This window comes from Ranitomeya variabilis, chromosome 7 (assembly GCF_051348905.1).
Source record: "Ranitomeya variabilis isolate aRanVar5 chromosome 7, aRanVar5.hap1, whole genome shotgun sequence".
Classification (NCBI taxonomy): Eukaryota; Metazoa; Chordata; class Amphibia; order Anura; family Dendrobatidae; genus Ranitomeya; species Ranitomeya variabilis.
Genome location: NC_135238.1, coordinates 38,143,614 through 38,169,035, shown reverse-complemented (window position 1 = coordinate 38,169,035; position 25,422 = coordinate 38,143,614). Strand labels below are relative to the sequence as shown.

Below are 25,422 nucleotides of genomic sequence, written 5' to 3'. Positions count from 1 at the left end.
TACTCCCAGGACCTCCCAACACAGAGGCCCTCCAGGACCTGGCACACAGACCACTCAGTTCCATCCATTTTTCCCCATGTGACCCACATGGTCACATTATATACTTGTAGCCACTCCCATAGGTGGGACTGGAGGTTGCTAGTTCAACCATTATAATCCAAGATATGCCTCCATGCATATCCTGAGGAGCACATGCAGCGCCCCCTAGCTGTAACAGGGGTCACTGCATCACAAATTATAGATGTGTCGCCCTCCATAAGACAAAAACGACCCTTTATTATACTCACTTAGGGGGCAGTCCAGTATGATCTTGATTTGGCTTTGGCTCATGCTCTTCTTGTTTCGTGTGGATGACTCCATCTACGTCATCCACAGTGTCCTCGGCATCGCTCTACAACGCAGGCATTCTTCTCTGCCCTGCTGAGGTCAGAGCAAAATATTGTAGTGCGCATACGCCAGCACTGTGGCCTTTCCCCATGCATGCGCATTACAGTACTTTGCCCTCAACAGGTCAGATAAGTGTACTTGCACAGGAGCGAGATACCAAGGACACTGCGGATGCCGTAGAACACAATATCCACAGGAAGCAAGAGAGGATCCACCAGAACAGAAACACTTATCGAACCCCGTAGGAGAGTATTGTAAAAGCCAATTTTCGTTTTATGAGAGCGCAATGGGGACTTACAATATATACAGCATTCTAGAATGCTGTCACATAGGGCTTACAGGTGCTGGCTCTAATTTATATGGGAAAAACGTTGAAGTTATACTGTACCAAAGAGATCACATTACTTTAATGTTGATGGGGACCAAAGTAAGCAGATCACATCCAATATCAACTGACATCCAATGTGTATGTGGGCCTCCCAACAAGAGCATCAGAGAAGAGAAGGATCAGGCAGTAGAAATTCAACGGCTGATCCTTTTGTTCTCATTCACAATAAGCCACTGCCAAAAGCAATCTGGCAGTGACTAAGAAAACACAGGAGCACTCAGGCCTAGCATTCTGGCATTCTGGTGTTTGTGGTTCTTAAGAGACAGCTGTCACTTTTGGCTGAATGATCGTCCGGCTATCTAATGTATATGAAAGCCTTTACGTTTGGTTCAGTACTGTTAATCCCTACGTACACAGTGCAAACATTCTGAAGCAATTTTCAGCTGGGGAACTCACACAAGTAACATAACAAGGAATTAAAACTAACTGTAGAGACTGGCCACACTGTTCTGGAGGTGCTCGAGGAAAGAACTGTGGTCATCCTGATTTAGTGAAAGTTAAAATCCTCAGCACCGAAGAAGACAAAAGGTAGAGCTTGTACCTTTTGTCTTTTTTGGTGCTGAGGTTTTTTTTACTTTTCACCAAATAATTAAAACTACTCAGACATAGGTGAACTGTGGGCTATTAAATGACCACCAAACAAGTAGCCACATAGTGTTCATTTAGAAGCTAGATCTGAAAGTATCCGTTTTAAGTATAGTTTCCTCGACACATCCTATAGTGAAAATCAATATAAAAGTCACAGGATCAATTTATCGTGCGACCCACAGACTCATGTTACGCTAGAATACAAAAAAATAAAAAATAGTATACTGATATATACCAAGACAACATGGGCTGAAAAAGCTCTCCATCAAGTAAGTGAAGGCCTGTTAGATATGCCATTAGTTAAACTGAGTCTCATCACGAGATGACCAGGCACAGACACTAGGTGCACCCTAGACGTGACCGGGCAGTAGAGTGCACCTTCTGACTTGTTCTCTATTTGTACCATCCTCTGTCAATAAAAAAATAAGTGGCAGGTGATACTTGTTTTCCATCTAAGTGGGAAGGTGCCCTGAATTGCTAGGTCATGTCATGGGTTGTAGAGTCCTTGTAATTGGTTTGAACAGTTATTCTGTGCAGATATACTTTAAAAAAAAAAAAAAGGTGGACTTACTTCTATCAAAACACAATGTAACGGGATTGGCAAGAAATACTATACTTACAAAGTTTAACACCAACTAACAACTGGTTGAATTGAACATTCTCAAATTTCTTCTTCAGTGCAGCTACCATCATGCTCAATAAAGAAAAATCCATTGTGGACCGCAGCATGTTGGGTCATCCACCCCTAGTTTCTCGCTCAAACATATTCCAGACTTTACTACTCAGTGAAGTCATTACATGAACATATTTGACTAGAATTATACCCTAGATCACAATACCCCTTCTTGTTCCTCTAGGGCCATCGATTCAGATTCCAGATGTGGTTGATCTCTTTTAGGCTTTCAGTCTTTTGAAACTACTTAACCCTTAGATTATGAAATACCTTAGGACATACACTACCTAATAACCTGAAAGAACCTTTTTTTTTTGCACAATTGCACTGAATTAATACTTAAAATATTTACTCCAAGAGTAATTAGGTCAATTCCTTAGAGGGCAAATAATTAGTGCTTTACGCTACATAATATGTAAGTTATGGTTGTTAACTTTAAAGAACCAAGAAAATTCTTCTTAGGTATGGTTTTTAGACCAAGGCCAAAATTTAGTTGTCTACAGAATGCAGTAAACATTATCAAAGTTTAATAGTAAAATAAGATTATGGCCAACCTCAACACCAATACAAAATTCTGACCTAGTCAATTCTTTTTTACAACAATTTTGCCACTCACAACTATAATCTATATAATCTATCTATTTATATAGATAAATAGTACAGGACAAAAGTTTGGACACACCTTCTCATTTAAAGATTTTTCTGTATTTTCATGACTATGAAAATTGTACATTCACAATGAAGGCATCAAAACTATGAATTATCACATGTGGAATTATATACTTAACAAAAAAGTGTGAAACAAATGAAATCATGTCTGTATTCTAGGTTCTTCAGAGTAGCCACCTTTTGCTTTGATGACCGCTTTGCACACTCTTGGCATTCTCTTGATGAGCGTCAAGAGGTAGTCACCGGGAATGGTCTTCCCACAATCTAGAAGGAGTTCCCAGAGATGCTTAGCACTTGTTGGCCCTTTTGCCTTCACTCTGTGGTCCAGCTCACCCCAAACCATCTCGATTGGGTTCAGGTCTGGTGACTATGGAGGCCAGGTCATCTGGCGTAGCACCCCATCACTCTCCTTCTTGGTCAAATAGCCCTTACACAGCCTGGAGGTGTGTTTGGGGTCATTGTCCTGTTGAAAAATAAATTATGGTCCAACTAAACGCAAACCGGATGGAATAGCATGCCGCTGCAAGATGCTGTGGTAGCCAAGCTGTTTCAGTATGCCTTCAATTTTGAATAAATCCCCAACAGTGTCACCAGCAAAGCACCCCCACACAATCAGACCTCCTCCTCCATGCTTCACGGTGGGAAGCAGGCATGTAGAGTCCGTCCGTTCACCTTTTCTGCGTCGCACAAAGACACAGTGGTTGGAACCAAAGATCTCAAATTTGGACTCAACAGACCAAATCATAGATTTCCACTGGTCTAATGTCCATTCCTTGTGTTCTTCAGCCCAAACAAGTCTCTTCTGCTTGCTGCCTGTCCTTAGCAGTTGTTTCCTACCAGCTATTTTACCATGAAGGCCTGCTGCACAAAGTCTCCTCTTAACAATTGTTGTAGAGATGTGTCTGCTGCTAGAACTCTGTGTGGCATTGAACTGGTCTCTAATCTGAGCTGCTGTTGACCTGCAATTTCTGAGGCTGGTGACTCGGATAAGCTTATCCTCAGAAGCAGAGGTGACTCTTGGTTTTCCTTTCCTCTGGCGGTCCTCATGTGAGCCAGTTTCTTTGTAGCGCTTGATGGTTTTTGCCACTGCACTTGGGGACACTTTCAAAGTTTTCCCAATTTTTCGGACTGACTGACCTTCATTTCTTAAAGCAATCATGACCACTTGTTTTTCCTTACTTAGAATTTGTATTATGGCAAGAAAAAAGCAGCTCAGTCTATTTAGTAGGACAATCAGCTGTGTATCCACCAGACTTCTGCACAACACAACTGATGGTCCCAACACCATTTATAAGGCAAGAAATCCCACTTATTAAACCTGACAGGGCACACCTGTGAAGTGAAAACCATTCCTGGTGACTACCTCTTGAAGCTCTTCAAGAGAATACCAAGAGTGTGCAAAGCAGTCATCAAAGCAAAAGGTGGCTACTTTGAAGAACCTAGAATATAAGACATAACAAAAAAGTGTGAAACAACTGAAATTAAGTATATAATTCCACATGTGTCAATTCATAGTTTTGATGCCTTCATTGTGAATGTACAATTTTCATAGTCATGAAAAAACAGAAAAATCTTTAAATGAGAAGGTGTCCAAACTTTTGGTCTGTACTGTATATTTATTTATTTTACTTTTTTGAGGGTTTGCATCAAGGACATAATAGGACAAAATAACTGAAAACTTCAGGTGTGCATTCACCTCCTAGAGTCAGTACTTTTTAGAGCATCCTTTTGCGGCAATTACAACTACAAGTCGCTTTGGATAAGTCTACATCTTGCCACTAGGATTTATGCGCATTCCTCAAGGCAAAACTGCTCCAGCTCCTTAAAGTCAGATGGTTTCCTCTGGGTTTTGACTAGGCCACTACAAAACATTTACAAGTTTCCCCTTAAACCACTCAACTGTTGCTTAAGAAGTATGCTTTGGTCATTGTCTTGGAAGGTGTACCTCCATCCCAGTCTCAAATCACTGACAGACTGCAACAGGTTTTGCTCAAGAATATTCCTTTATTTTGCACCATCCATCTACCCCCAGTCTGACCATGTTCCCTGTCCCTGCTGCCAAAAAACATCCCCACAGCATGATGCTGCCACCACGTTTCAATGTAGGGATGGTGTTCTAGGGGTGATGAGCTGTGTTGGTTTGGCACCAGACAGTGTTTACCTTGGGGGCCAAAAAGTTCAATTTTGGCCTCATCTGACCACAGCACCTTCCTCTATACAATTGAGGAGTCTCCCACATGTTTTTTGGCAAACTCAAAACGAACCTTACGGTGTTTGTGTGAAAGTAAAGACTTTGTTCTGCCCACTCTTCCATAAAGGCCACCTCTATGGAGTGTACAGCTAATTGTGTTCTTATTGACAGATGTTCCCAAGCAGAGACTGGAGTTCTACAGCTCCTTCTCTGCACTGCCTCTCTGATTAATGCCCCTGTTGCCCATGCTTAGTTTTGGTGTCCGGCCCTCTCTTAGCAGGTTTGTTGTGGTACCATGTTCATTCCATTTGATGATAATGCATTTGATGATTCTCTGGGGGGGGGAAATCATGAGAGATTAGGGATCTATCCATCCAACCCCTGACTTGTACTCGTCAACAACGTTGTCTCTGTTGAGATCTCCTTGCTGTTTGGTCAGTGGGGTCTCTTGCTTAATGTTGTTGCAGCCTCAGTGGACTTTCAGAAAAGGTGTGTATATGCTGACAGACATGTGACACTTAGATTGTACATAGATGGACGTCCTTTCACTAAGCATGGGACTTCTGAAGGTAATTGCTTGCACCAGAAATGTTTTAGGGGCTTCAAAGCAAAATGGGTGAATACATATGTACATGCCAATTTTTAGCTATTCGATCCCATAAATTTAATGTATGGCTATATTTCTATCACTTCACTAACTTAAAATATTTAGTGATGATGCAGAAGTAATTCAGAGACACCACATTTTCATGAATGAAGCACATTTTACAAGTCCCGAGAACCTCTGCCACAGATGTATGCCAATCTCAAATTGGAGTACATTTCTGGAAAAAGTTACAAAAATTTTCTTAATTTGGATAGCTTGGCAAAGCCCCATCCTTCACCCATCTGGGTGGAGTTTGCCAAGACTGACATGAAAATGCCAAAAATCGTAAAATTTTTGCACAACTTTAGAGTTGCGTGGAAAAAAAAAAAAAGTTGTAATGATTACAAAAGGGTCAGGTTGTCAAGACAGTGCTGCCCTTAAAACAGCATACAAAGCTGTAATGAATCAGCAAATTAAAACGACTTTGAAAAAAAAAAAAGTTGAGATCCAACAACAAATAACAGTATTAAAATCCACCAGAGGAAGTATTCAGAACAGTGCTAGGACATTGTATATCTAAATTAATATAATTTGCCGATCCAATAAATATGGGTTATCTTCAAAAGAGACTCAAATATGGAATTCAAGTTGGGTTCTAGAACCCACATCTACAACCCAAGCAATCATCAGAGGTCCAAGTTCCAAGAACAAGGCAACTATTTGAGAAACCAAAAATGTGTCTCTGAAGTTAATCATAACCCATGGTTTACTACTGATGAATGCACAATATGATGTGGTATCCTGACTCTATTAGACCCAACTGATGTGGAAATGATGCAGTACCATAAATATAATTCAGAACATCTCAAACATTAATCATCTCCAGCAAACATCCAGAAGGAAATCTGCATCAAAAGAGCAAGTCTGGCATCATCTCTTTCATTAGATGCGGGGAGTCACAGACAGGGCATTTATACAATGAATCATTGCTATGTGAGGTGGTGGGTTGGGAAAGTACATGAAGAACGGGAGAAATATTCAGGAGACAGACTCTGGAAAGGTCAATGAGCTAAATTTGGGTGGCATGTAGACTATTTGTGGGAGTGTATTAGGAAGCAAAAAAAAACAAACACTTTTAATCAATATAACACTAGGTGCTATTGCAGAGAAGGACTTGGATGGCACAGGGCTTGCATAATAGTCCTATACAGTAGGCCCATAATTTAGACCATTTGCCTATGGTTTGTCACTAATATGACAAGAATGTTAGTATAAAGTCAATATTTTTGCCCTGAAAGTTCATTTATAGATCAGTTATACAAAGGAACGAATTTCCGTTCCAAAAGTGTTGGCTTTTAACTAGATTACATTCCATGCCTTACATTTAAAAAAAAGGGACCTCAAAAGTACCGTAGATTTGTAGCAGGTAACAAATCTGGTTTTCAGAAAATAGACAGTTTCGAATATAATTATTTATGTACACTCAATTCTAGGACAAAGTCAAGGCAACTAGAATGAAGAGAGCCATGTAATGACACCATTCTTGGTTTAGAAGTCTACTAGTGCCATTCTACAGTAGCACGCCTACAACGAAGGCTCTGATCAAGTTGACATCCTCTCTCAAAACGGTACTTTCTGCAATAGTCCTTCAAATTCTTTTCCTAAACTTTCCAAGGACAGAAAGTTATTTTAAGTTACTGAGCCACTCTATAATTACAATTTGAAGGGAAAAAAATGGTAAGGTTGCCAACTTGATGTAAAAGATGCAGCCAAATGCCCTTGTGGGAACAGTCAACGTTATCATTTATTGATCTCTGGATGTGCCTGTGTACTCAGCCAACATTTAATTTCTATGATCTCAGTACCTTGTCATTATAAAAAGGCCTCTATTTTAATAGAAAAAGGAAGTCTTGATAAAACTAGACATTGTGCAAACAGTCGAGAAAGTTAAAAAACATTCCAGGAAAATGGAGAGACCCAATAGCCTGTAACACTTTCCACCACATCCTGCGTGACTCTCCGGTACAATTTACTAAATGACGCCACACAAAAGCCCTTCAAGTCCCAAGTCCAGAATTAGAAAACGCTGCTTGTCAACTGCATAAAGCCCCAAGAAAAAGGCGGTTGTTGCGGTGTACACTGTGCTTCTTTGTCTATGTTGGGAGGTGAAGGGGTGAGCTTCCAGTTTCAAGTATTAAACACCCGTTCTCCTAACATGCTCTTTGACCTTCTGTCCTTTAACTTCAGTCGGATAAATTAGCTGGAGTTTGTTCCAACGTTACATATCCGCTATACCACACAGACATAAAATGGATGTTGTTATCTGGATGGTTATTCATCAGGACTTTGTAAAATCCTTGGTAAAATTACATTCTCAGTTGAAAAAAAAAAAAAAAAAAAAAAAAAAAAAGAGAGCAAAACATAAAATTTAGGATTTATCTTAAATTATAAAAGATAAGAAAATACAAAGCTAAAGTAGTAATATCTAGAATAGCACAACCGACCAGTATGCATTTTCCAATGCTCTGGCTGACTAATCTGTCAAAAGTACGGTATATATAGCTACTAATGACACCCACATTTTCCAGTTCTTTATATAGCTCCAGTATAATCCACATCTCGCATTAGTCCACTCCCTATAGGCCTCAATTCATTCATACTATAAAGCCACTTTCGTAGGAAACCTGTTAACTCAAGCATGTTCAAGTCACGTTGTGGGGTGGGAAACAAAAAAAAAACAAAAACAAAGAAAAAACATAGAACACTGCATACAAACTCGATGCGAATGTTCAACCATGGCTGGGTTCAAGACCATGGCCAATGTAAGCACTTCAGTAGGGAATTTTTTTTTTTTTTTTTAAATGAATAATGTGCTACTGTGACTCAATTAACCAATATCCTAATTCAGATTACAAAGTGAATCATCCCTTAAAAATCAATAAAGAAGGGGTATGGTGTTAAGGTACTTATTCACCTAATATCAAGAAAGGTCCAATATGCCAAAAGCGAGGTAATCAGGAAATATAGGTCATCGATATATCAGCACGCAACTCTTGGGATCGGCCTTGGGCAGTTACGAGTTTGAACTTATCACATCTGGTCTATCATGCAATCCACTAAAATCAAAGACATCTATGAAGAATAGCAAAGGAACTCAAAATTAGATTGATCCACAAGCTGATACTTCATCCTTCAAATCTTGACTCTAGAATGAGCTCCAAAAGTCCAAACAGAAGACAACCCCATTTGAGGCAATGTCATCATTTATGGTTTACTCCTGCTCATAACACATTTAATGCCAACATCAAGCAGAAAATAAAAAGGTTCAATAATAAAATAATGGTGTTTAGGCTACCAAAATCACTCAAACCAATTGTGGAGAACTGACATAGATCCAAACATGGATTGATGTCCCAAGACAAAATGGACCCAGGCCAGGTCAAGATCTGGATGACAATCTGCCTACCTTGACACTCCGGTGGTGTATTCTTGATGGTTGGCATTTAACACTGCTGGTATTACAGCAGCCTGTGCAACGTTTCACCTCCACACAAGGTGGCCATATCAGAAAGTTTGCAGATGTTGGGTCAATTTGGCTACGAGGTATCTCGTATATAACAGTCCTTGTTTTGCAAACTGCAGGGACAGCTTCCTCTGTAAAAAAAAAAAATAATAAAAAATTGGTGAGATCATCATCATCATCTTTTGCATGTTGGGTTCATTTTATAACTCCCCTCCGCGCCCAAGGAAAAAAAATTAAATTGCAGTAATATAGAGCCACATATTTCATATTATTTGCATCCATCATACAATTTAAGTATCAAGCAAAGTTATGACTAAGCAAAACACCTGCTGCAATCTCAGTCATACAATCTGTCACCTATGTCTTGCTAAATATATACTCTCAGCAAGTGCGAAAGTGAAGTCTATGTGCACTGAGATAATCATTCATACTGAATCATCCAAGGCCATCTCTGCAGACAACCTCCACAATGAATCGTTGCTCGTAGAAATGAAAACAGACAATTAGGTTCCGCAATAAATACTTTTGAAGGGTAGAGCAACCATATGGCTTCAATATTAACATGTAGGTGGTGATATTGTCGATCAAGACTATATCTAGCCAACATTTACTAAAGGAGGCCCGCAGAACAAATCCATAATAAAACAAAATATAAAAGTGCTCCATAAAATTACAACCAAAAAAATTATTATATGAAGGATTCATGGTAATTGGAAGCAAACGTTAATGATGGGAGTTGTCAGAGTCTTAAAAATTACCATGTTGTTGGATGTCCATGCTCCTAAGAGGAGTTGGGTCTGTAGACTTCCAAGTGTCGAACACGATGATGTCCTGTCAGTTTTTCCATACTAAGGCATTTTCCTAAGAAAATACCCACCAGTTACCAGCACTGGATAAGACAATGTTTAAAGGTCAATTATTAATGGTGGAAAATTTGTTTTACGATTGGGATATCCATGGAGCGGCAGGAGATTCCAAGAAGATTGCATTTTCTATACAAAACTACTGGATCCATAAGTTAAAAGGTCACAATATTGGTACCATCCATTGGCAAATAGAAGGGCTATTCGTTTGCAAATAGGGGTTAGTGATTTGTGTTCTGTAGACTTGATAATATAGGGTCATGCCATATTCAATACTGACATTGAATAAGATCTTAAACCAGGACCAACGGAATAGTATTTAAAGGTGACTTAATAGTTTTATATTAATGTTATTTACAGATGCACTTTAATCCTGACACCGTAACAAAATCATCCCTTGCGGAACGCTCAAAACTTCATTTCATACACAAATTTACAAAGAGTCTCCATTACATATTTACCGTATGTGGTCTCTTTTCTAAGTATAGAACAGTTAGTAGATAGAAAATGTCTAAGTGATCCCATCTCCAAGACAAGATCATTAACAATAATTGGTGATAAATATATCACAGTAGCCATAATTGAAATGTATACCTGACTGGTGAACCGTTATGAAAAATAATGAGGTAGGAGTGATTAAAACAAAAATCATCTCACCAACACTTCGCTTCCTTCGAATAGGCACAGACCTCTTCTCTTGAACATGTTTATTGTGATGGAAGTTGTGTGTCTGCGGTTTTATGTTTCCTCCTGTTCCTCCCGATAGATCAGAAGTTCCTAAAAAGGCAAAAAAAAAAACCAAAAAAGCCACACATTACAAAGATGACAATGTATAATATATGCAGCTTAAGTAACTCCCATGTAAATACAGTAAAAGCAACAACAACAACAACAACAACATCAAAAATAAGAAAGCAGCAAATAACCTGGGCAGCACAGCCACATGGAAGAGAGCCCTAGTAGGGTTCCCACTTTCTAAAAACTCCCAGTTTGCATAGAAAAGATAAAAATACACATTTGTATTGTTTCTTCCTGCTGAAAAATTGGCATAGAAAAAAAGTCAGTGGCTCGTTTTTTCAAAAACAAAGTGTAAGACCACGTTTACCTAGTGCCCCGTCGTATGTCCATAAATTGTATTATGAATGCAGTTCCTGGCAATCTGACCTCCTACAAACATGCTTTATTCAATGCTACTACAATATGATGTTCACACTGGCAGTAACTGTTTAACAACAGTTTCCTGAATAGTGACAGTGCAATTCAATAAATAGTGACAGTTCAATTGTCACTCTAGAAATGTCAAGGATCCTACCGCATAGGCCACAGTTGCATCCTCAATCGACATTTTTATTTTATTCCAGGAATCACTCTTCAACAAGCAACAGGTTAGAATATTACAAAACCTTTACCCACAGTAGAAATTGTTCTATAACCCCCTGATCTTTAGAGCGGTTGTCCAGGATTAGGCAAACATGGCTGCTTTGACAACCTACAATCTGACTTCTGTCCCCACTGCTCCACTGAAATGGTCCTATCCAACATTACTAATGACTTAATTTCCGCCAAAGTCAAACAATGCTCAATATTCCACCTTCTAGACTTATCTTTTGCTCTCGACAGTCAACCACTCCTTCCTACTACAGATCCTCTCTTCTCTTGGCATAAAAAACCTTGCCCTTTCCTGGATATATTCATACCTCACTAACCAAACATTGAGCGCCTCCCATTTCCATTTAACCTCTTCATCCAACCCCCTCTTTGTTCGTATCCCCAATGCTATGTCTTGGGACTTCTACCCTCTCCATCTATATCAGTTGTCCCAGGTCAAAAAGGTAAAGTCCCATGGCTTCCAATACCTCTTATAAGCGGACAACACTCAGATCCACATCTGTGACCCAGATGTCACATCTTTGCTGTCCAGAATCCCACAGTGTATCAGCCATATCCTCTTTTTTTCGCCTCTTTCCTAAAACTCAACTCATCTTTTGCCATCTCACCCAACACCCTACCCGATCTATCAACAAATTTGAATTAGACAGTTGCCACAATTTTTATTTTTCAAGTGGGTGATGTGCAAGTTTTCCCCAATTTAATTTAAAATGAAAGTGTGAATAGATTGCATGTTAATGGATAGAAATCCAAGATCATATTATTTAGTTCTCTCCATTTTTTTCTTTTTAGAGGACCACCCTTTGCCTTTAAAAACAGAATAAATTTTACATTGATATGAAACTATCGCAAGATTGAGCACCTCAAAGACGTAAGGTAGTTCTTCATCAGAGGTGCTTTTCCCCAGGCAAGGATTTCAAAGAAGACTTGACTAAGTTGCTGGGTAATAATTTAGAACAGGGAACACCAGAAGAAAGCTCAGCACCTCCCATCCTCAGATTCGACAGCCGAGTAGTCGATCACAATACTGACAGCTCAGCAAGACTCTGCACTCAATTGGACAATCGAGTTGTTACTCACTGCATCCAAGATACAGCAAGCGGAAGAATCATGACACCAACGTGTTAGCGATTCAGATCCTGTGCAGATTTGTTGCAGTAACAATCAGTGGAATAATCATGCCAACCTTATACATAAAAATGTTTGAGATGCGGACTTGGTTGACCCATAATTAAGTTGACTATACATCAAAGCATTATTGAAGCCAAAGAAGAATCCACTGGTTAAGCAACAAAACTCGAATGGTGTTTGTACCCCTACTTTGTCTATTCATCACATGGACAGGCAATGTGGAGATCGGGGGAAGGGATCAACAGCAGCAGCATTAACACATCCTAGAGAACCAACAAAGGTGTCATGTCCTACACACAGTATCCAAAATTGTGTGCAGACACAATGAATGGGGTTGAGGGAAACCCAAGAGACTGCCCCTTCCGTGTCACACAGGGTGTTGCCATATGTTGCGCTTTCTTCTATTTTTGATCACTTGATGTTCCCAATATCATCATGTAGTCTTAGCATTGTAGTATGACACAATGAAAAAATAAAGTGAACAGTTTTAATTTCAGTATTTTTTTTTAACTGGTGTATGATCCTCATTACACTGTCTAGTTAAATTCGAGATCCATCACCATTTTACATTCTTTGCTGCAGATAATTCTGCAGGCAATGTTGGTCTCAGTCATTACCCTCGACATAAAAAGCTTTGATCCAGCATTCATGGCTTCCATATTCTACATATCTTATTCTGCTTTAGACGCTCTAGGAGGTGGAAAGGGATGGGGTGGGTATGATGTTGCCAACGGTTAATCTAGAATGCTTTTTTGGCAAGTGCCCAAATAGTTTCACTTAAATTTTTTATGCCCTGATGTACTGACAATGTTTAGAGAATGGATAAAATATACGACAATTAGTTCTGTAATGTATCTGAAAATGCAACTTGATCGTTACCAACAAAATGGCAAAATGGAGGCGCGCCAAGTAAACAAGACAAAAAAAAAAAATTAGGTGCTCCTACGTGGAATGACTAGGTATTGGCATTCGTTTTAACATTTGCCAAAAAATGCAATTACTTTTTCAGAAGCCCAGAATGGAGCCGCCTTGCATTGATCTATGGGCATAGGTAGACAAAACAAGATTAAGCTCACAATAACTCACATAGATCAAGAAAAAAAGATAAATTAAAATTATATTCATGTAAATCTAATCTAGCAATGGCTAAGTCAGTTTTTATTTTGGGGGTGGGGACTTCCAGTTCAGCTACTACTTAAAAAAAAAAAAAAAACACGCAGTAGTCAGGATCTGAGGGCTCACAATCTGTTATTATCTGTTTTGCCCAGAGGAACCAATCACAGTGCAGCTTTCATTTCTAAAATGGCTCAGTTGACATGAAAGCTGCACTGCGATTGGTTGGTATTGACGACAAGATCAGACACATTTTAATGGGCCTCATTTATCAACAAAGCAGTTAAGAAATGAAAGCTATCCTGTCATTGGCTGCTGTGGAAAATCTAGACAGTGGGCCACATTCATAAAGCTCCTTTAAAAGTCACTACATTTTTGCAGCTTTGCAATTTTTACACCAGTCTTAGCCAAAAATGAGGGAAGCATGAATAGAACGGGGAGATACTAAACCCGCCTGTCTAATTCAACAAAATTGACACCACTTTAGGGGTGTAAAATTCACCAAGCCAAGGCCTAACTGCAGTAACATTTCTGGCAACATCGTCAGTCTAAATTAATCAGGCCCACTGCTTTTTTTGGGGGTAACTTTGATAATTGAGGCCTACTGAATGTGCCTGATCAGAAAAGCTGGTCTTGTTGCCCATAACAACCAATCACAGTGCAGCTTTTATTTCAACAAAGCCATATAAGAAATGAAAGCTGCACTGTGATTGGATGCTATAAACGACAACAAACAACACTGGCCTTAATGTCCATAGCAACCACAGTGCTGCCTTCATGTTAATACAGCCATATGTATCCTCACCCTCAGTTTGCCAGGGAGAGGCACATTTTAGTCAGACCTTTTCCTCTGTAAATAAAATATTAACTAGGGTCCATAAGTGTCCCTAGAGGTCAGTTCCTGTAATAAATGGTTAAAAACACAAGATGTGCCAAAACGACGCTATGTAGATATCAGAACTACCTTCATTGGCCAAGGCACTTGCATACGTCAGGCTAAAGGTTATTTTAGGTAGTTCTCAACTCTCGTGTAATTACATTCTGCATATAGCACGTCCCAACTGAATCTCTTCCTGCCCCGCTGTCATTTTATTTTAGCAGTGGATAAAAATGTCACTTGCTTCCTCGGCTCGGGTTCAAATCGCGGCATGATAAAGGATTTAATGCCACATTGCAAGTTATGACATAAGCTGGAAGGTCAGGCCTTGTGAAAACTAATCCAGGTCATATGCCGCCATTTGTCTCAATACAAAAATGCTTTTTAATCGCATATTATATTGATCATACGTTGCATTGTCCCATAAGTAACCGGGCGATGCATTTTATGCCTGCGATCAGTCGTACGTCAGATTTGTAATTCATTCCACTTTTGTCCACTAGGAGGCGACACAAAGACCTGCTGGATATATTGCTATAGTAAGGGGTCTGCAAATGATTAGCGGGAGGGACCACAACAATATGGCAGGGGTATCATACTTTTATCACATTGGTCTTAATATTGCCAGGTTACAAAGTTATGTTTAATTATTTTTTAATTTTTTTTTTGTAACCGAACCTTGCCAGTTGCAGGCGATGTTAAAAATTTAATATATTTCCACTGCATACACCATCAGAGCAGGAGTATGTGCAGACAAGATTCGTCTACATGAATAAATCAAGGAATGACGTTGGAGATGGTAAATGTGCCAAAGAAGATTAGAGGTTTCTTGCGGCTTCACATTTTTATAATTATACATAACCCAAAGGCACTGTAATAGTCATACGCCAAGTTCGCACTGGGGAGGCTGAAGTTAAAATAATGATTTAGCAGTTAAAGGGGTTGTCCATATTATTTTATCATTGCTGGGGGGGCAGGATTATGTGGCACTTCCTAACATAAGCATTACACATCTTCAAATTTTTAATTAAGCCGTCCACACAGACTGCACTTCTCTCCTATTCTCCGAAGGTCTACTGATGGAGGAGCATGTGACCAGCCCAGCCCATCAGCCAACTACCAATTAAAGAACAGCTTTCCCCATGCAGTGTTTTTCATTGGAGGAACCTGATCACAGGTTTGGTCACGTGCTCCTCCATGAGTAGACACTGAGAACTTAAAATCAGTACAGTCTGGGAGGAAGACAGCACTAAACAAAAGAGAACATGGAATACTTAAATGTTAGTACGTGCCATAAAAGTAATGAACCCGTCATATCTGTGTGTAAAAAAAAAAAAAAAAAAAAAAAAAAAAAAAGGTGGTCCGCCCATAACTACTCAAGAAGTAAGCATACCACTTGATATACTGTACATGGTCTCTCAAAAACTTTCTTAGCCCAACTAGTAGCCACACACATTGTGTGGAGACTTGGGGTTAGTTTTAAAAGAAAACAGGTCTATGAACAACCAAAAAAAGCAGACCCCTTTAGCACCTGTAATACCCCCATACTAGCAACATAAGACGGCCATCAACAACCAACGACATGTCTAGGAATCATTAATACGCCCTAAAAAGGCTTAATACATAATTACTCACCAAACACCAGTATACACCTATCTTCGTTTGAGTCGATTTTCTATGACCTGCATGTCCATATAGACGGCTTAGGAGGGTTGATCCGACTGACGGATGTCCTTTAACCCCTTCCCGACATCGGACGTACTATACCGTCCGATGTCGGGTCCCCTACTTTGATGTGCGCTCCGGCGGTGAGCGCACATCAAAGTCGCGACATGTCAGCTGTTTTTTACAGCTGACATGTGCGCGCAATAGTGGCGGGTGAAATCGCGATCACCCGCCGCTATTAACTAGTTAAATGCTGCTGTCAAACGCAGACAGCGGCATTTAACTACCGCATCCGGCCGGGCGGCCGGAAATGAGCGCATCGCCGACCCCCGTCACATGATCCGGGGTCGGCGATGCTTGTATATTGTAGCCATAGAGGTCCTTGAGACCTCTATGGTTACTGATCGCCGGTGGCTGTGAGCGCCCCCCTGTGGTCGGCGCTCACAGCACACCTGCAATTCTGCTATATAGCAGCAATCTGATGATCGCTGTTATGTAGCAGAGCCGATCGGGCTGTGCCTGCTTCTAGCCTCCCATGAAGGCTATAGAAGCATGGCAAAAGTTAAAAAAAAAAGTAAAAAAAATGTGAAAAAAATAAAAAAAATATAAAAGTTTAAATCACCCCCCTTTCGCCCCAATCAAAATAAATCAATAAAAAAAATATCAAATCTACACATATTTGGTATCGCCGCGTTCAGAATCGCCCGATCTATCAATAAAAAAAAGCATTAACCTGATCGCAAAACGGCGTAACGAGAAAAAAAATCGAAACGCCAGAATTACGTTTTTTTGGTCGCCGCGACATTGCATTAAAATGCAATAACGGGCGATCAAAAGAACGTATCTGCACCGAAATACTATTATTAAAAACGTGAGCTCGGCACGCAAAAAATAAGCCCTCACCCGACCCCAGATCACGAAAAATGGAGACGCTACGTGTATCGGAAAATGGCACAATTTTATTTATTTATTTTTTTGCAAAGTTTGGAATTTTTTTTCACCACTTAGGTGAAAAACAGCCTAGACATGTTTGGTGTCTATGAACTCGAACTGACCTGGAGAATCATAATGGTAGGTCAGTTTTATCATTTAGTGAACCTAGCAAAAAAAACAAACAAAAAACTAGTGTGGGATTGCACTTTTTTTGCAATTTCACCGCACTTGGAATTTTTTTCCCGTTTTCTAGTACACGCCATGGTAAAACCAATGGTGTCATTCAAAAGTACAACTCGTCCCGCAAAAAATAAGCCCTCACATGGCCAAATTGACGGAAAAATAAAAAAGTTATGGCTCTGGGAAGGAGGGGAGTGAAAAACGAAAACGGAAAAACGAAAAATCCCACGGTCATGAAGGGGTTAAAGGTGTATACTTATTTTTAACTTGATGAATGGTTCCTCAAGAAATCCACATTTTTCAAATATGTAAATGAGCTTAAAAGATCTCTAGGAAAGACCCTACTCTGGAACAGATGTTTTCAGCTCATTTACACTTTTTTTTTTTTTTGTGTGACCTTCTCAGGAGCCATTCATTAAATTACAGATATCAATGCCTCATTTGATTCAACTTTCTATACCCTGTATGTCTTTATAGATGGTGTAAGAGGGGCATTTCTCCCGTTTTTCCCATACATCTATTCCATTGCTAGTTTACATTAAGGAATACAGACAGTGAAGATGAATTCCAGAATATCTTCAAGACCTTTAGTATACTTTTCTCTGTTCTAGAAGAGCGAATACAAAAAGGAAGGAAAGTGGAATAGAAGAAGCTTTAAGGGTGAGTTCACAGAGTTTTTCCACATGGATTTTGGTGCAAAATAAGGCTAGGTTCACATTGCGTTAGTGGGTGATCGCTAACGGACAGCGTTGCACGGCGAAAATGTCGCAATTAACGCCGTGCAACGGGTCCGTTAGCGCACCCATTGACAGCAATGTAAATTTCGCCTGTACCGCATCACTAGCGCGTGCCTTTTTCGGCTCGCGCTAGCGATGTGCCGTTCTTTTGCAGCGCGCCTCGGACGCTGCTTGCAGCGTCCGCGGCGCGCCCGAGGTCCGTTTCCCGCTCTCGCAGATCGGGGATCTGCGAGAGCGGGGACGTTAGCGCGACCCCTAAACGCGGCCCCTACAAAAACATTGCGTTAGCGCAATCCACAAGCGCTAGCGCTAAACGGATTGCCCTAACGCAATGTGAACCTAGCCTAAGTGTGAAACCAAGGTAAAGAAGACCAAGAAAACATGTCCCATTGACGTAAATATGGCCTCTCCACACACATACACATCCCGACATATAGTGCTATTGAACAGGCCTAATCTCCATCCATATGAGCAGTCCAAAGTGCAAATCTGCCTCAGCATCTTAGGTTTCTGCTACAGATTGAGGCTCGGACTGGCCTACAGGAGAACAGGGGAATCCTCCGGTGGGCCCATGCCCAATAGTGCACCACCACCCTCTTATATAAGTGATACTTGGCACAATGTACTGGAATCACTAAGTACAGACAAAGGCAGCATTGTATTCATTTAACAATCTACCCAGACCATCGTTATATAAATTTGTGATTGAGGATAATGTCACATTTACATGTAGCTGAGGTGTGGGGTCCTGGAGTTGGTTACTGGTAGACCCTTGGCACCCCAGTCCGACACTGCACAGTACATAGGTTACGTATTTGGAGTAGATTGTTCTGCAATCTTGTATGTGGATTTTGTGCTGATTTCATCCTTTCAATTTAAAGGGTGAAATCCACACAATTCACACTTGAAATCTTAAGATCAGCACCACTGATCAATTACAGCTCATAAATTTTTACCAAAGTCAAGAAGGGAGTTGGTGAAAAATTAATTGACTTAGTTGGGTAAGCCACACCAAAATCTACAATTTGTGAACCTAGCCCAGTGTCAGACTGGGGGGCAAAGGGTCTACCAGTAACCAACTCCAGGGTCCCACATTTCACCTACATGTTAATGTGACATTATCCTCAATCAGAAATGTATATAACAATGAACGGGGTAGATTGATAAATGAATAAGATGCCGCCTTTGTCTGTACATAACGATTAAAGAATATAGTGCCAAGTAGTGCTCATACAAGAGGGTGGTGGCCCACCGGAGGATTCTCCTGTTCTCCGGAGGGCTCGTCCTAACCTGAGCAGGGGTCCACCAGAGCATTCTGCCGTTCTCCTGTGGGCCAGTCCTAGTCTGAAGGAATTCACAAGCAAAAAGTTATGCATCAATCAACCCCGTGTGAACATAATCAAGTCTTCTCTAAGTGAGCCAGAGGAAAAACAACAACCAAAAAAACAAAACTGCACTCGAAACATCCATCCCATCGAATTCGACAGCACATGGGGCCCAGGGAACATCGGTGGATCTTTCCACTGCTCAGTCCATGCATCTATCTCCTCTGCTGATGTCACCTAGCTCTGCACATTTTTTTTTTACCATATGGACAGAGAAATGTTACCATGTTTAATTGGAAGTTCAGCATTATTTTCCTCCTTTCAAGATAAAAGCTCCTTTTATCTTAAAACATGCACAATCAGCTGTCTGGGACCGCAGTGCTTCATTACCTGCTCAAAGCTCAGTGGCAAAAGGGAGGTTGTGAAGCAGAAAACCTGGCCTATATAAATAGACCTGCAATTATGCCCTCGGTAAAGGATGTGTGAATGAAGCAAGGAGCTTTCTGTGTCCTACAACCCTGCTAGACAATTGTTTGGATCCAAGGGAAATTAGCCTTGCAGTCTTGTTCCAACAGGCTTTCTGATCCTCCACCACTGATTTGTTTAATACCCTACAAATAATTGCTTTTTATTATTTATGACTACGGCCAAAGTTGGGGAGGTCCCAACACGACATCAAAAGCAACACAGACTAAAATTGCTAAAGGCATGCACTCAAAAGAAGCTACCACCCCGACGTTATCAAAGAGTCTTCCCTATTCATTAGAGACACCATCATAACACGGCTATTGTCAACTATCTTTTCACCACCAGGCATAATCCCTCTCTGGTTCATAGCTCAGAAAAAGGAGAGAAAACACAACATTGCTGTCAACAGGTAGAAAGCTACCAATAAAAATCCTGGATAATAAGACTAATTATTGTATTTCTTCCCTAAGGCTTTATAAAAATATTGGGTAACTGTGCTACAAAAGCAGTGGGAGTTTTGTTTTTTGTTTTTAAATGTAATTCCTAATTAGAAAACCAATTTTGCTACACATCAGACAAGTACAAGTTGCTAAAAAGCGGAATTGTGGTTGAGAAGATCTACCATGATCGCGATGAAATCCCCCCCAAGTTAAAGTTGTCCCTTTCTAAAGGTGGGTACAAGGACCCAAAAGAATCACACTATTGGTAAATTTTGAAGGTTGGAAGTCATTTCTGGCCAAGTTGGAATGCGGCCATGAAGCCATATAGGCTACCCATTCGAAAAGTTGCCGTTGTTATATCCTCCACATACATCAGCGTGTAAGATCCAAGGTGACTTCAAGAAAACTTAAGGTCCAGAGTATCTCTCTTGTAATGATAAAAAATATTTCTTGTAAACCATTCTGAAACAATTATCTTGAATGAGCCGAAACACAAGATTCCCTTCCACACTAGATATCAGCATTTTCCCAAACTCCAGCCCTCACGGCCCCCCAACAAGTCATGTTCTCAGGATTCCCTTAGTAGTGCACAGTTGGTGGAAGTATCATCAAAGCATCAGAAATTCTCTCACATGTGCAATGCTATGGAAATCGTGAAAACATGACCTGTGGGGGGCAGTGAGGACTGGAGTTTAGGAAACACCTACTATATACGATTAGATTCCACAATCAAAGTTTGTTTTTTGTTTTTTTAACGCCCCCGCGCTGACCCACACGAAGATCTACAAAATGTCCTAAATTGATCCTCAATATTTTTTTAAAGCTATGCAGACTGTTTTGATAGTGCACATATAACATATCAATAGTGCCACATTAAAAAAATAAAAATTCTGGTGCAAGTTATTCATAATAGATGAAGACATGATTTCCAGAACGAGTCAGTGGTTAGTCTCATTCTATAAATACATTTTGGTGCGTTTTTCTTTTAATCCTAAATCAGAAATGGAAACATAAAAGCAAGAAGGTTTTTCCGTACTACGATAGGACATGGGCTAAAGAAAAAAAATAAATAAATAACGAATCAGATCTATTTACTTAAAATGCATAATTTGCAACAACGTAAAGAAGAAGTCATAAAAAGCCAAATCTGTTGAAAAGTGGCCACCCATTCATAACTATGACACTTTTTTTTTTGGCAATTGTGACCCATTGATACACGTGGGCTTCCCCTTGTGTCGTACTAAACAAGAAAATATTTTTTGTAACGTCCATTGATACATTAGCATCGTTACAAGTTGACATTTCCTTTCGATAGCAACAGATGGGCAGTAAATACACCAGCGCTGAAACCATTACCATCACAGCCTCTTCCACCAACGTCTTTTCTTCGGGGACAAGGCAATGAACGTGAACACAGGTCACCTTTTATACTACCATCTCCCAATGCCTGGGCCTCTTTTCTCCAAAAGAGTCAAGTCACACCCACCCATTAGAAGCCCTGTTAGATTATCAATAGCTCAGCTGCCCCTTTTATTGGCCTGGAATCTGACCTTTATTCTGCGCGTTTAACCATTTGTGAGCCACAAAAGAAGAAAAAAAATAAAATAAAAAAATAAAAAGATTAAAGGAATGTAGGGTAATCACATTTGTAAACCAGAGGTGAACAGGAGAAGGTAAAAAGGAAATTGAATTTACCTACGGAATCAATCTCCAGGAGGCGCTGTAGGTCGCTGATGGTGTGGATTTCACTGTGAGCCAGTTTCTCGATCAGCTCCTGAGGGATCTCGGCTTCCTTAATGCAGCCAGGGAAGAAACACGTTTTAAAAAAAAAAATACAGTTCATAGACACTTCCCAATGACAATCCACTCCCACTATTTAATCTACAGCAAACATGCCAGATCCTCCCTTAGTACTAAGCGTGGAATGTTTGCAAGATGGAGAACCTCCAGCAGAGAGGGACACAAAAAAAAAAAAGAGAACCTAAGAAGGGATGGAGGGGGTTGCCCCGATTCTAAATCCATGGAGAAGAACCAATTATTCTCAATGTCCCCCAAAAAATGTTTCCTTACACAGTCATAATGAAAATCACAATTATGTCTTACTCCTTATCAAGGACCCGAGTTAACTTTTAAGAATGCGAGGTGGGTGCAAAGGTGACACATAAATGTCATTTCCCGGGTCGTTTTTTTTTTTTTACTAGCAGGGGGAGCTGAGGACTTGAAATCAAGTCAGTTGTATAACAGAAGCCAACTAGACTTGCAAAAAAAAAAAAAAGAAGGTGTCTGTGTTTTCTCTAAGGGAGCATGTCAGCAGTCTGGAAAGCAAGACATAAAGGCAAGAAATGGAAAATCAGCTCATTGTGTCCTACTCTGTAGCTAAAGGGCAAGCAGAGAACGACAAGAGTATCCAGTCCGCGGCCTAGTCAGATACCATCAGCGATATCGGTCAAGTCACGTGCATTAATATTTAGCATTTTTTTAACCCTTTAAAAAAGACAAGCTGTAATGGATTCCTATATATGGATATACAATCTTCTACATGTATCCCACCCGCCCCCCTCTAACCGCAGTTACTGAAGTGGTTGCACGGTTTAGTTAGTTCAACCTGTAGTAGCATTATATGAAAGAAACAAGTAGAGGCTTTGAAGATCACCACATGCAGCGGGCACAGAAAACAAAACTCCTTGAGAAAAGCCCACAGGCAGGTAATAGCTTCCATCTATCCATGAAGGCAACAAGGGTTTTGTTTTTTTTTTTAATTGAATGGTGGGGGCTCACAGGAAAGCAAGCAAAACATGTACTTCAGTCTGCAGGTGATCTAAAAAAAAAAAAACCAAACCTCTTTCTTCCAGGATAGAAGACAAAAAAAAAAATACATAGATCACATCCATCAAACAAAGCACCAGGATTGGACTTTTCACTTGAAGAATGCCAGGGATATAATATGCTGTATAGAAAAAAGAAGAAAAAAAAAAAAAAAAAACCCAGAGCCTTAAAAGTTTACCAGCTATGCCCCAGTTCTCACACGTTATGGGGGCATGGTTCATTGTGCAAAGGACTACGAATCCGTCTGTGCTGGAGGACACCCATCAAGCCATAGAAGCAGCTACGCCCATCTACAAACTGTTTAATAAACACATAAATGTAACATCACTATAATAAAAATCTAAATAAAAATAGAAAATGTAGCAACAAAAAAAAAAAAAAGCATCATCCTTGAACTTGATCTTGGGTAGTAGAATTTTTTAAAATTATTATTCCTAGAGATTCCAATGCAAGGCAAAGGCAAATATTAGCAATATTCCCCCTCGAAACACTACAAACTGCAATGTGATGACATTCCAGTTCATTTTTTCCACTAGGATCCTACAAATCCCCATTAATTATAGCTTAGGAACTTTTGGACTAGGAGGCAGTATACCCAGGACAGATGCGCTCAGCAGGAATCTATTACATTGGAGCACATGTGTAGGGCCTTCGACATAGTATCGTAGGAGAAGGAAGGGAGTAAAATAGCATTTCGAAGTCCAATGTGCTTGAACATGCCCTAATCTTGTCTAGGCATGGACTCAGAATGTGGTTCACTGCACTAGTCAATGGCGTTTATACTATCTAGGACTTCGTTAGTAAAGCCACCATGGGAGGCCAATGCAGAAAAGGCTTCATCAGAACCTCTTGGGAAGCTGTAGGAACATCTGCATCTACTGCAGAATCTCCTGGGAAGCAGAACTGTCAATCATCATACATATCTGATCAAATTATGGCAATATAGAATTGGCAGGGGAAAATAAAAATGGAATTTAGAATATTTCCAGGCCATGGTCTAGAAAGGATGGAGAAGCCTAATCATGAGACAATGGGCACCTTTGATGCCCACTGCAGTTCAGGAGGATAATGGGGGTGTTGGCAGACCTATGACAGATTGGTTGTTGGTTAGACTTTACTAGACTTTAATGTGCATGGTTACTTTAAAGTCTGCAACTTGCCCAAGTGCAGGTGACTGGCAGCATGGTCATAGCATGAAGCTCCTCAAGATCTGAGGTTCTTGTGAGTCAATGGATTAGCAGCACTATAGGTCTTTCCAGCCCTGCCCTTAGTGCAAGTGTGAAGAAGGCTGCTGGTGTATGGGAGGCAATGTAGGAAATGCACACAGTGCTATACAAACAAGGTTCTCTGCACAAGGAACATATAGAGAATATGAAGACCTACCTCGCAGAATGAAGAAGACAAGTAGCAGACGCCTAGAAGCAAAATCCAAGCCCAGCTCGTCATTGCGTTCTGCTGCACTTATTACTGAATGACAATGCAATGTCTTGATGTAGGAGCTGCAGAACTGCTCCTGTGTCTGGGGGAGTCAGTACCATCCCTTAGAGGGGGATCAACACCCCACCAATGTGTTGGATCTGCTGGATGTTTTGAGGGGTTGGGTGGGTTCTCCAGGACCAACCTGCTTCTCTTTTTCCTTATTTTTTTTTTTTTTTGCAGATGGGTTGATCTTTACCAGGCAATGAGGCTCAGGTTCTGCATGTTGAGCACTGATCAGACCAACATAAAAGCCGAAGGAGGCAGCTCTAGATCTCCACTGAAACGCCCATCACCTGTCTGCATGGAGCTCCGATGGACCCCCTCCCTTCCCAATCATTAAATGCACAAAGGCAGCGATCACGGTGTCTGTCTCAGAGGAAGAGGCACCAGGAACCAAGTTTCCAACACTGGATCTTCTGCACAGGGGTCAGTAAGGCAGCAGCTCCCTGGAGTCCCACCTGGATGGAAAATGGTTTAAATCCCAGGGCGAGGAAGCAGCAGGGCGATCCAGTAACTCCAGAGGGATGTCAGCTGCTCACAGCTCTGCTGCTGGGAGAGTGAAATAATCTGGAGCAAGAGATTATAGCATTGCCAACCTCCTTGTACCGCCCCCTCTCCCTGTACTAAGCAACACAACCACAAACAGCCAAGTAGTGGGCAGGTTCTCGGAGCCAACACTGCCTGCCTGCTAGTCACCAGCTCTGGGGATCAGGGGGGCAGCTATGCATTGCCTGTCACCAGCTCTGGGGATCAGGGGGGCAGCTATGTATTGCCTGTCACCAGCCAGGGAGATTAGGGGGGCAGCTATGTATTGCCTGTCACCAGCCAGGGAGATTAGGGGGGCACTATGTATTGCCTGTCACCAGCCAGGGAGATTAGGGGGGCACTATGTATTGCCTGTCACCAGCCAGGGAGATTAGGGGGGCACTATGTATTGCCTGTCACCAGCCAGGGAGATTAGGGGGGCACTATGTATTGCCTGTCACCAGCC

At 40.7% G+C, this 25,422-nt stretch overlaps 1 protein-coding gene across 4 annotated transcripts in view; it reads right to left on the bottom strand.

The window, feature by feature from the left end:
• The window catches only part of PDGFA (platelet derived growth factor subunit A), a 43,618-nt gene extending 18,570 nt beyond the window's left edge, over positions 1-25,048 (bottom strand). For 2 of the 4 annotated variants that reach the window (XR_013218075.1, XM_077274890.1), the window contains exons 1-4: positions 24,336-24,976; positions 21,822-21,918; positions 10,526-10,645; positions 8,949-9,136 (exon numbers count right to left, since the gene is read on the bottom strand). Coding sequence is in view for 3 of the 4 variants with exons in the window: in XM_077274890.1 (XP_077131005.1) it covers positions 8,949-9,136; positions 10,526-10,645; positions 21,822-21,918; positions 24,336-24,398 (468 nt within the window). In the remaining variant the exon portion in view is untranslated. Of the gene's footprint in view, positions 1-8,948; positions 9,137-10,525; positions 10,646-21,821; positions 21,919-24,335 lie in introns of all 4 variants that reach the window. The other 2 variants (XM_077274892.1, XM_077274891.1) reach the window with 2 other exon arrangements.
• Between the last annotated feature and the right edge of the window lie 374 nt (positions 25,049-25,422).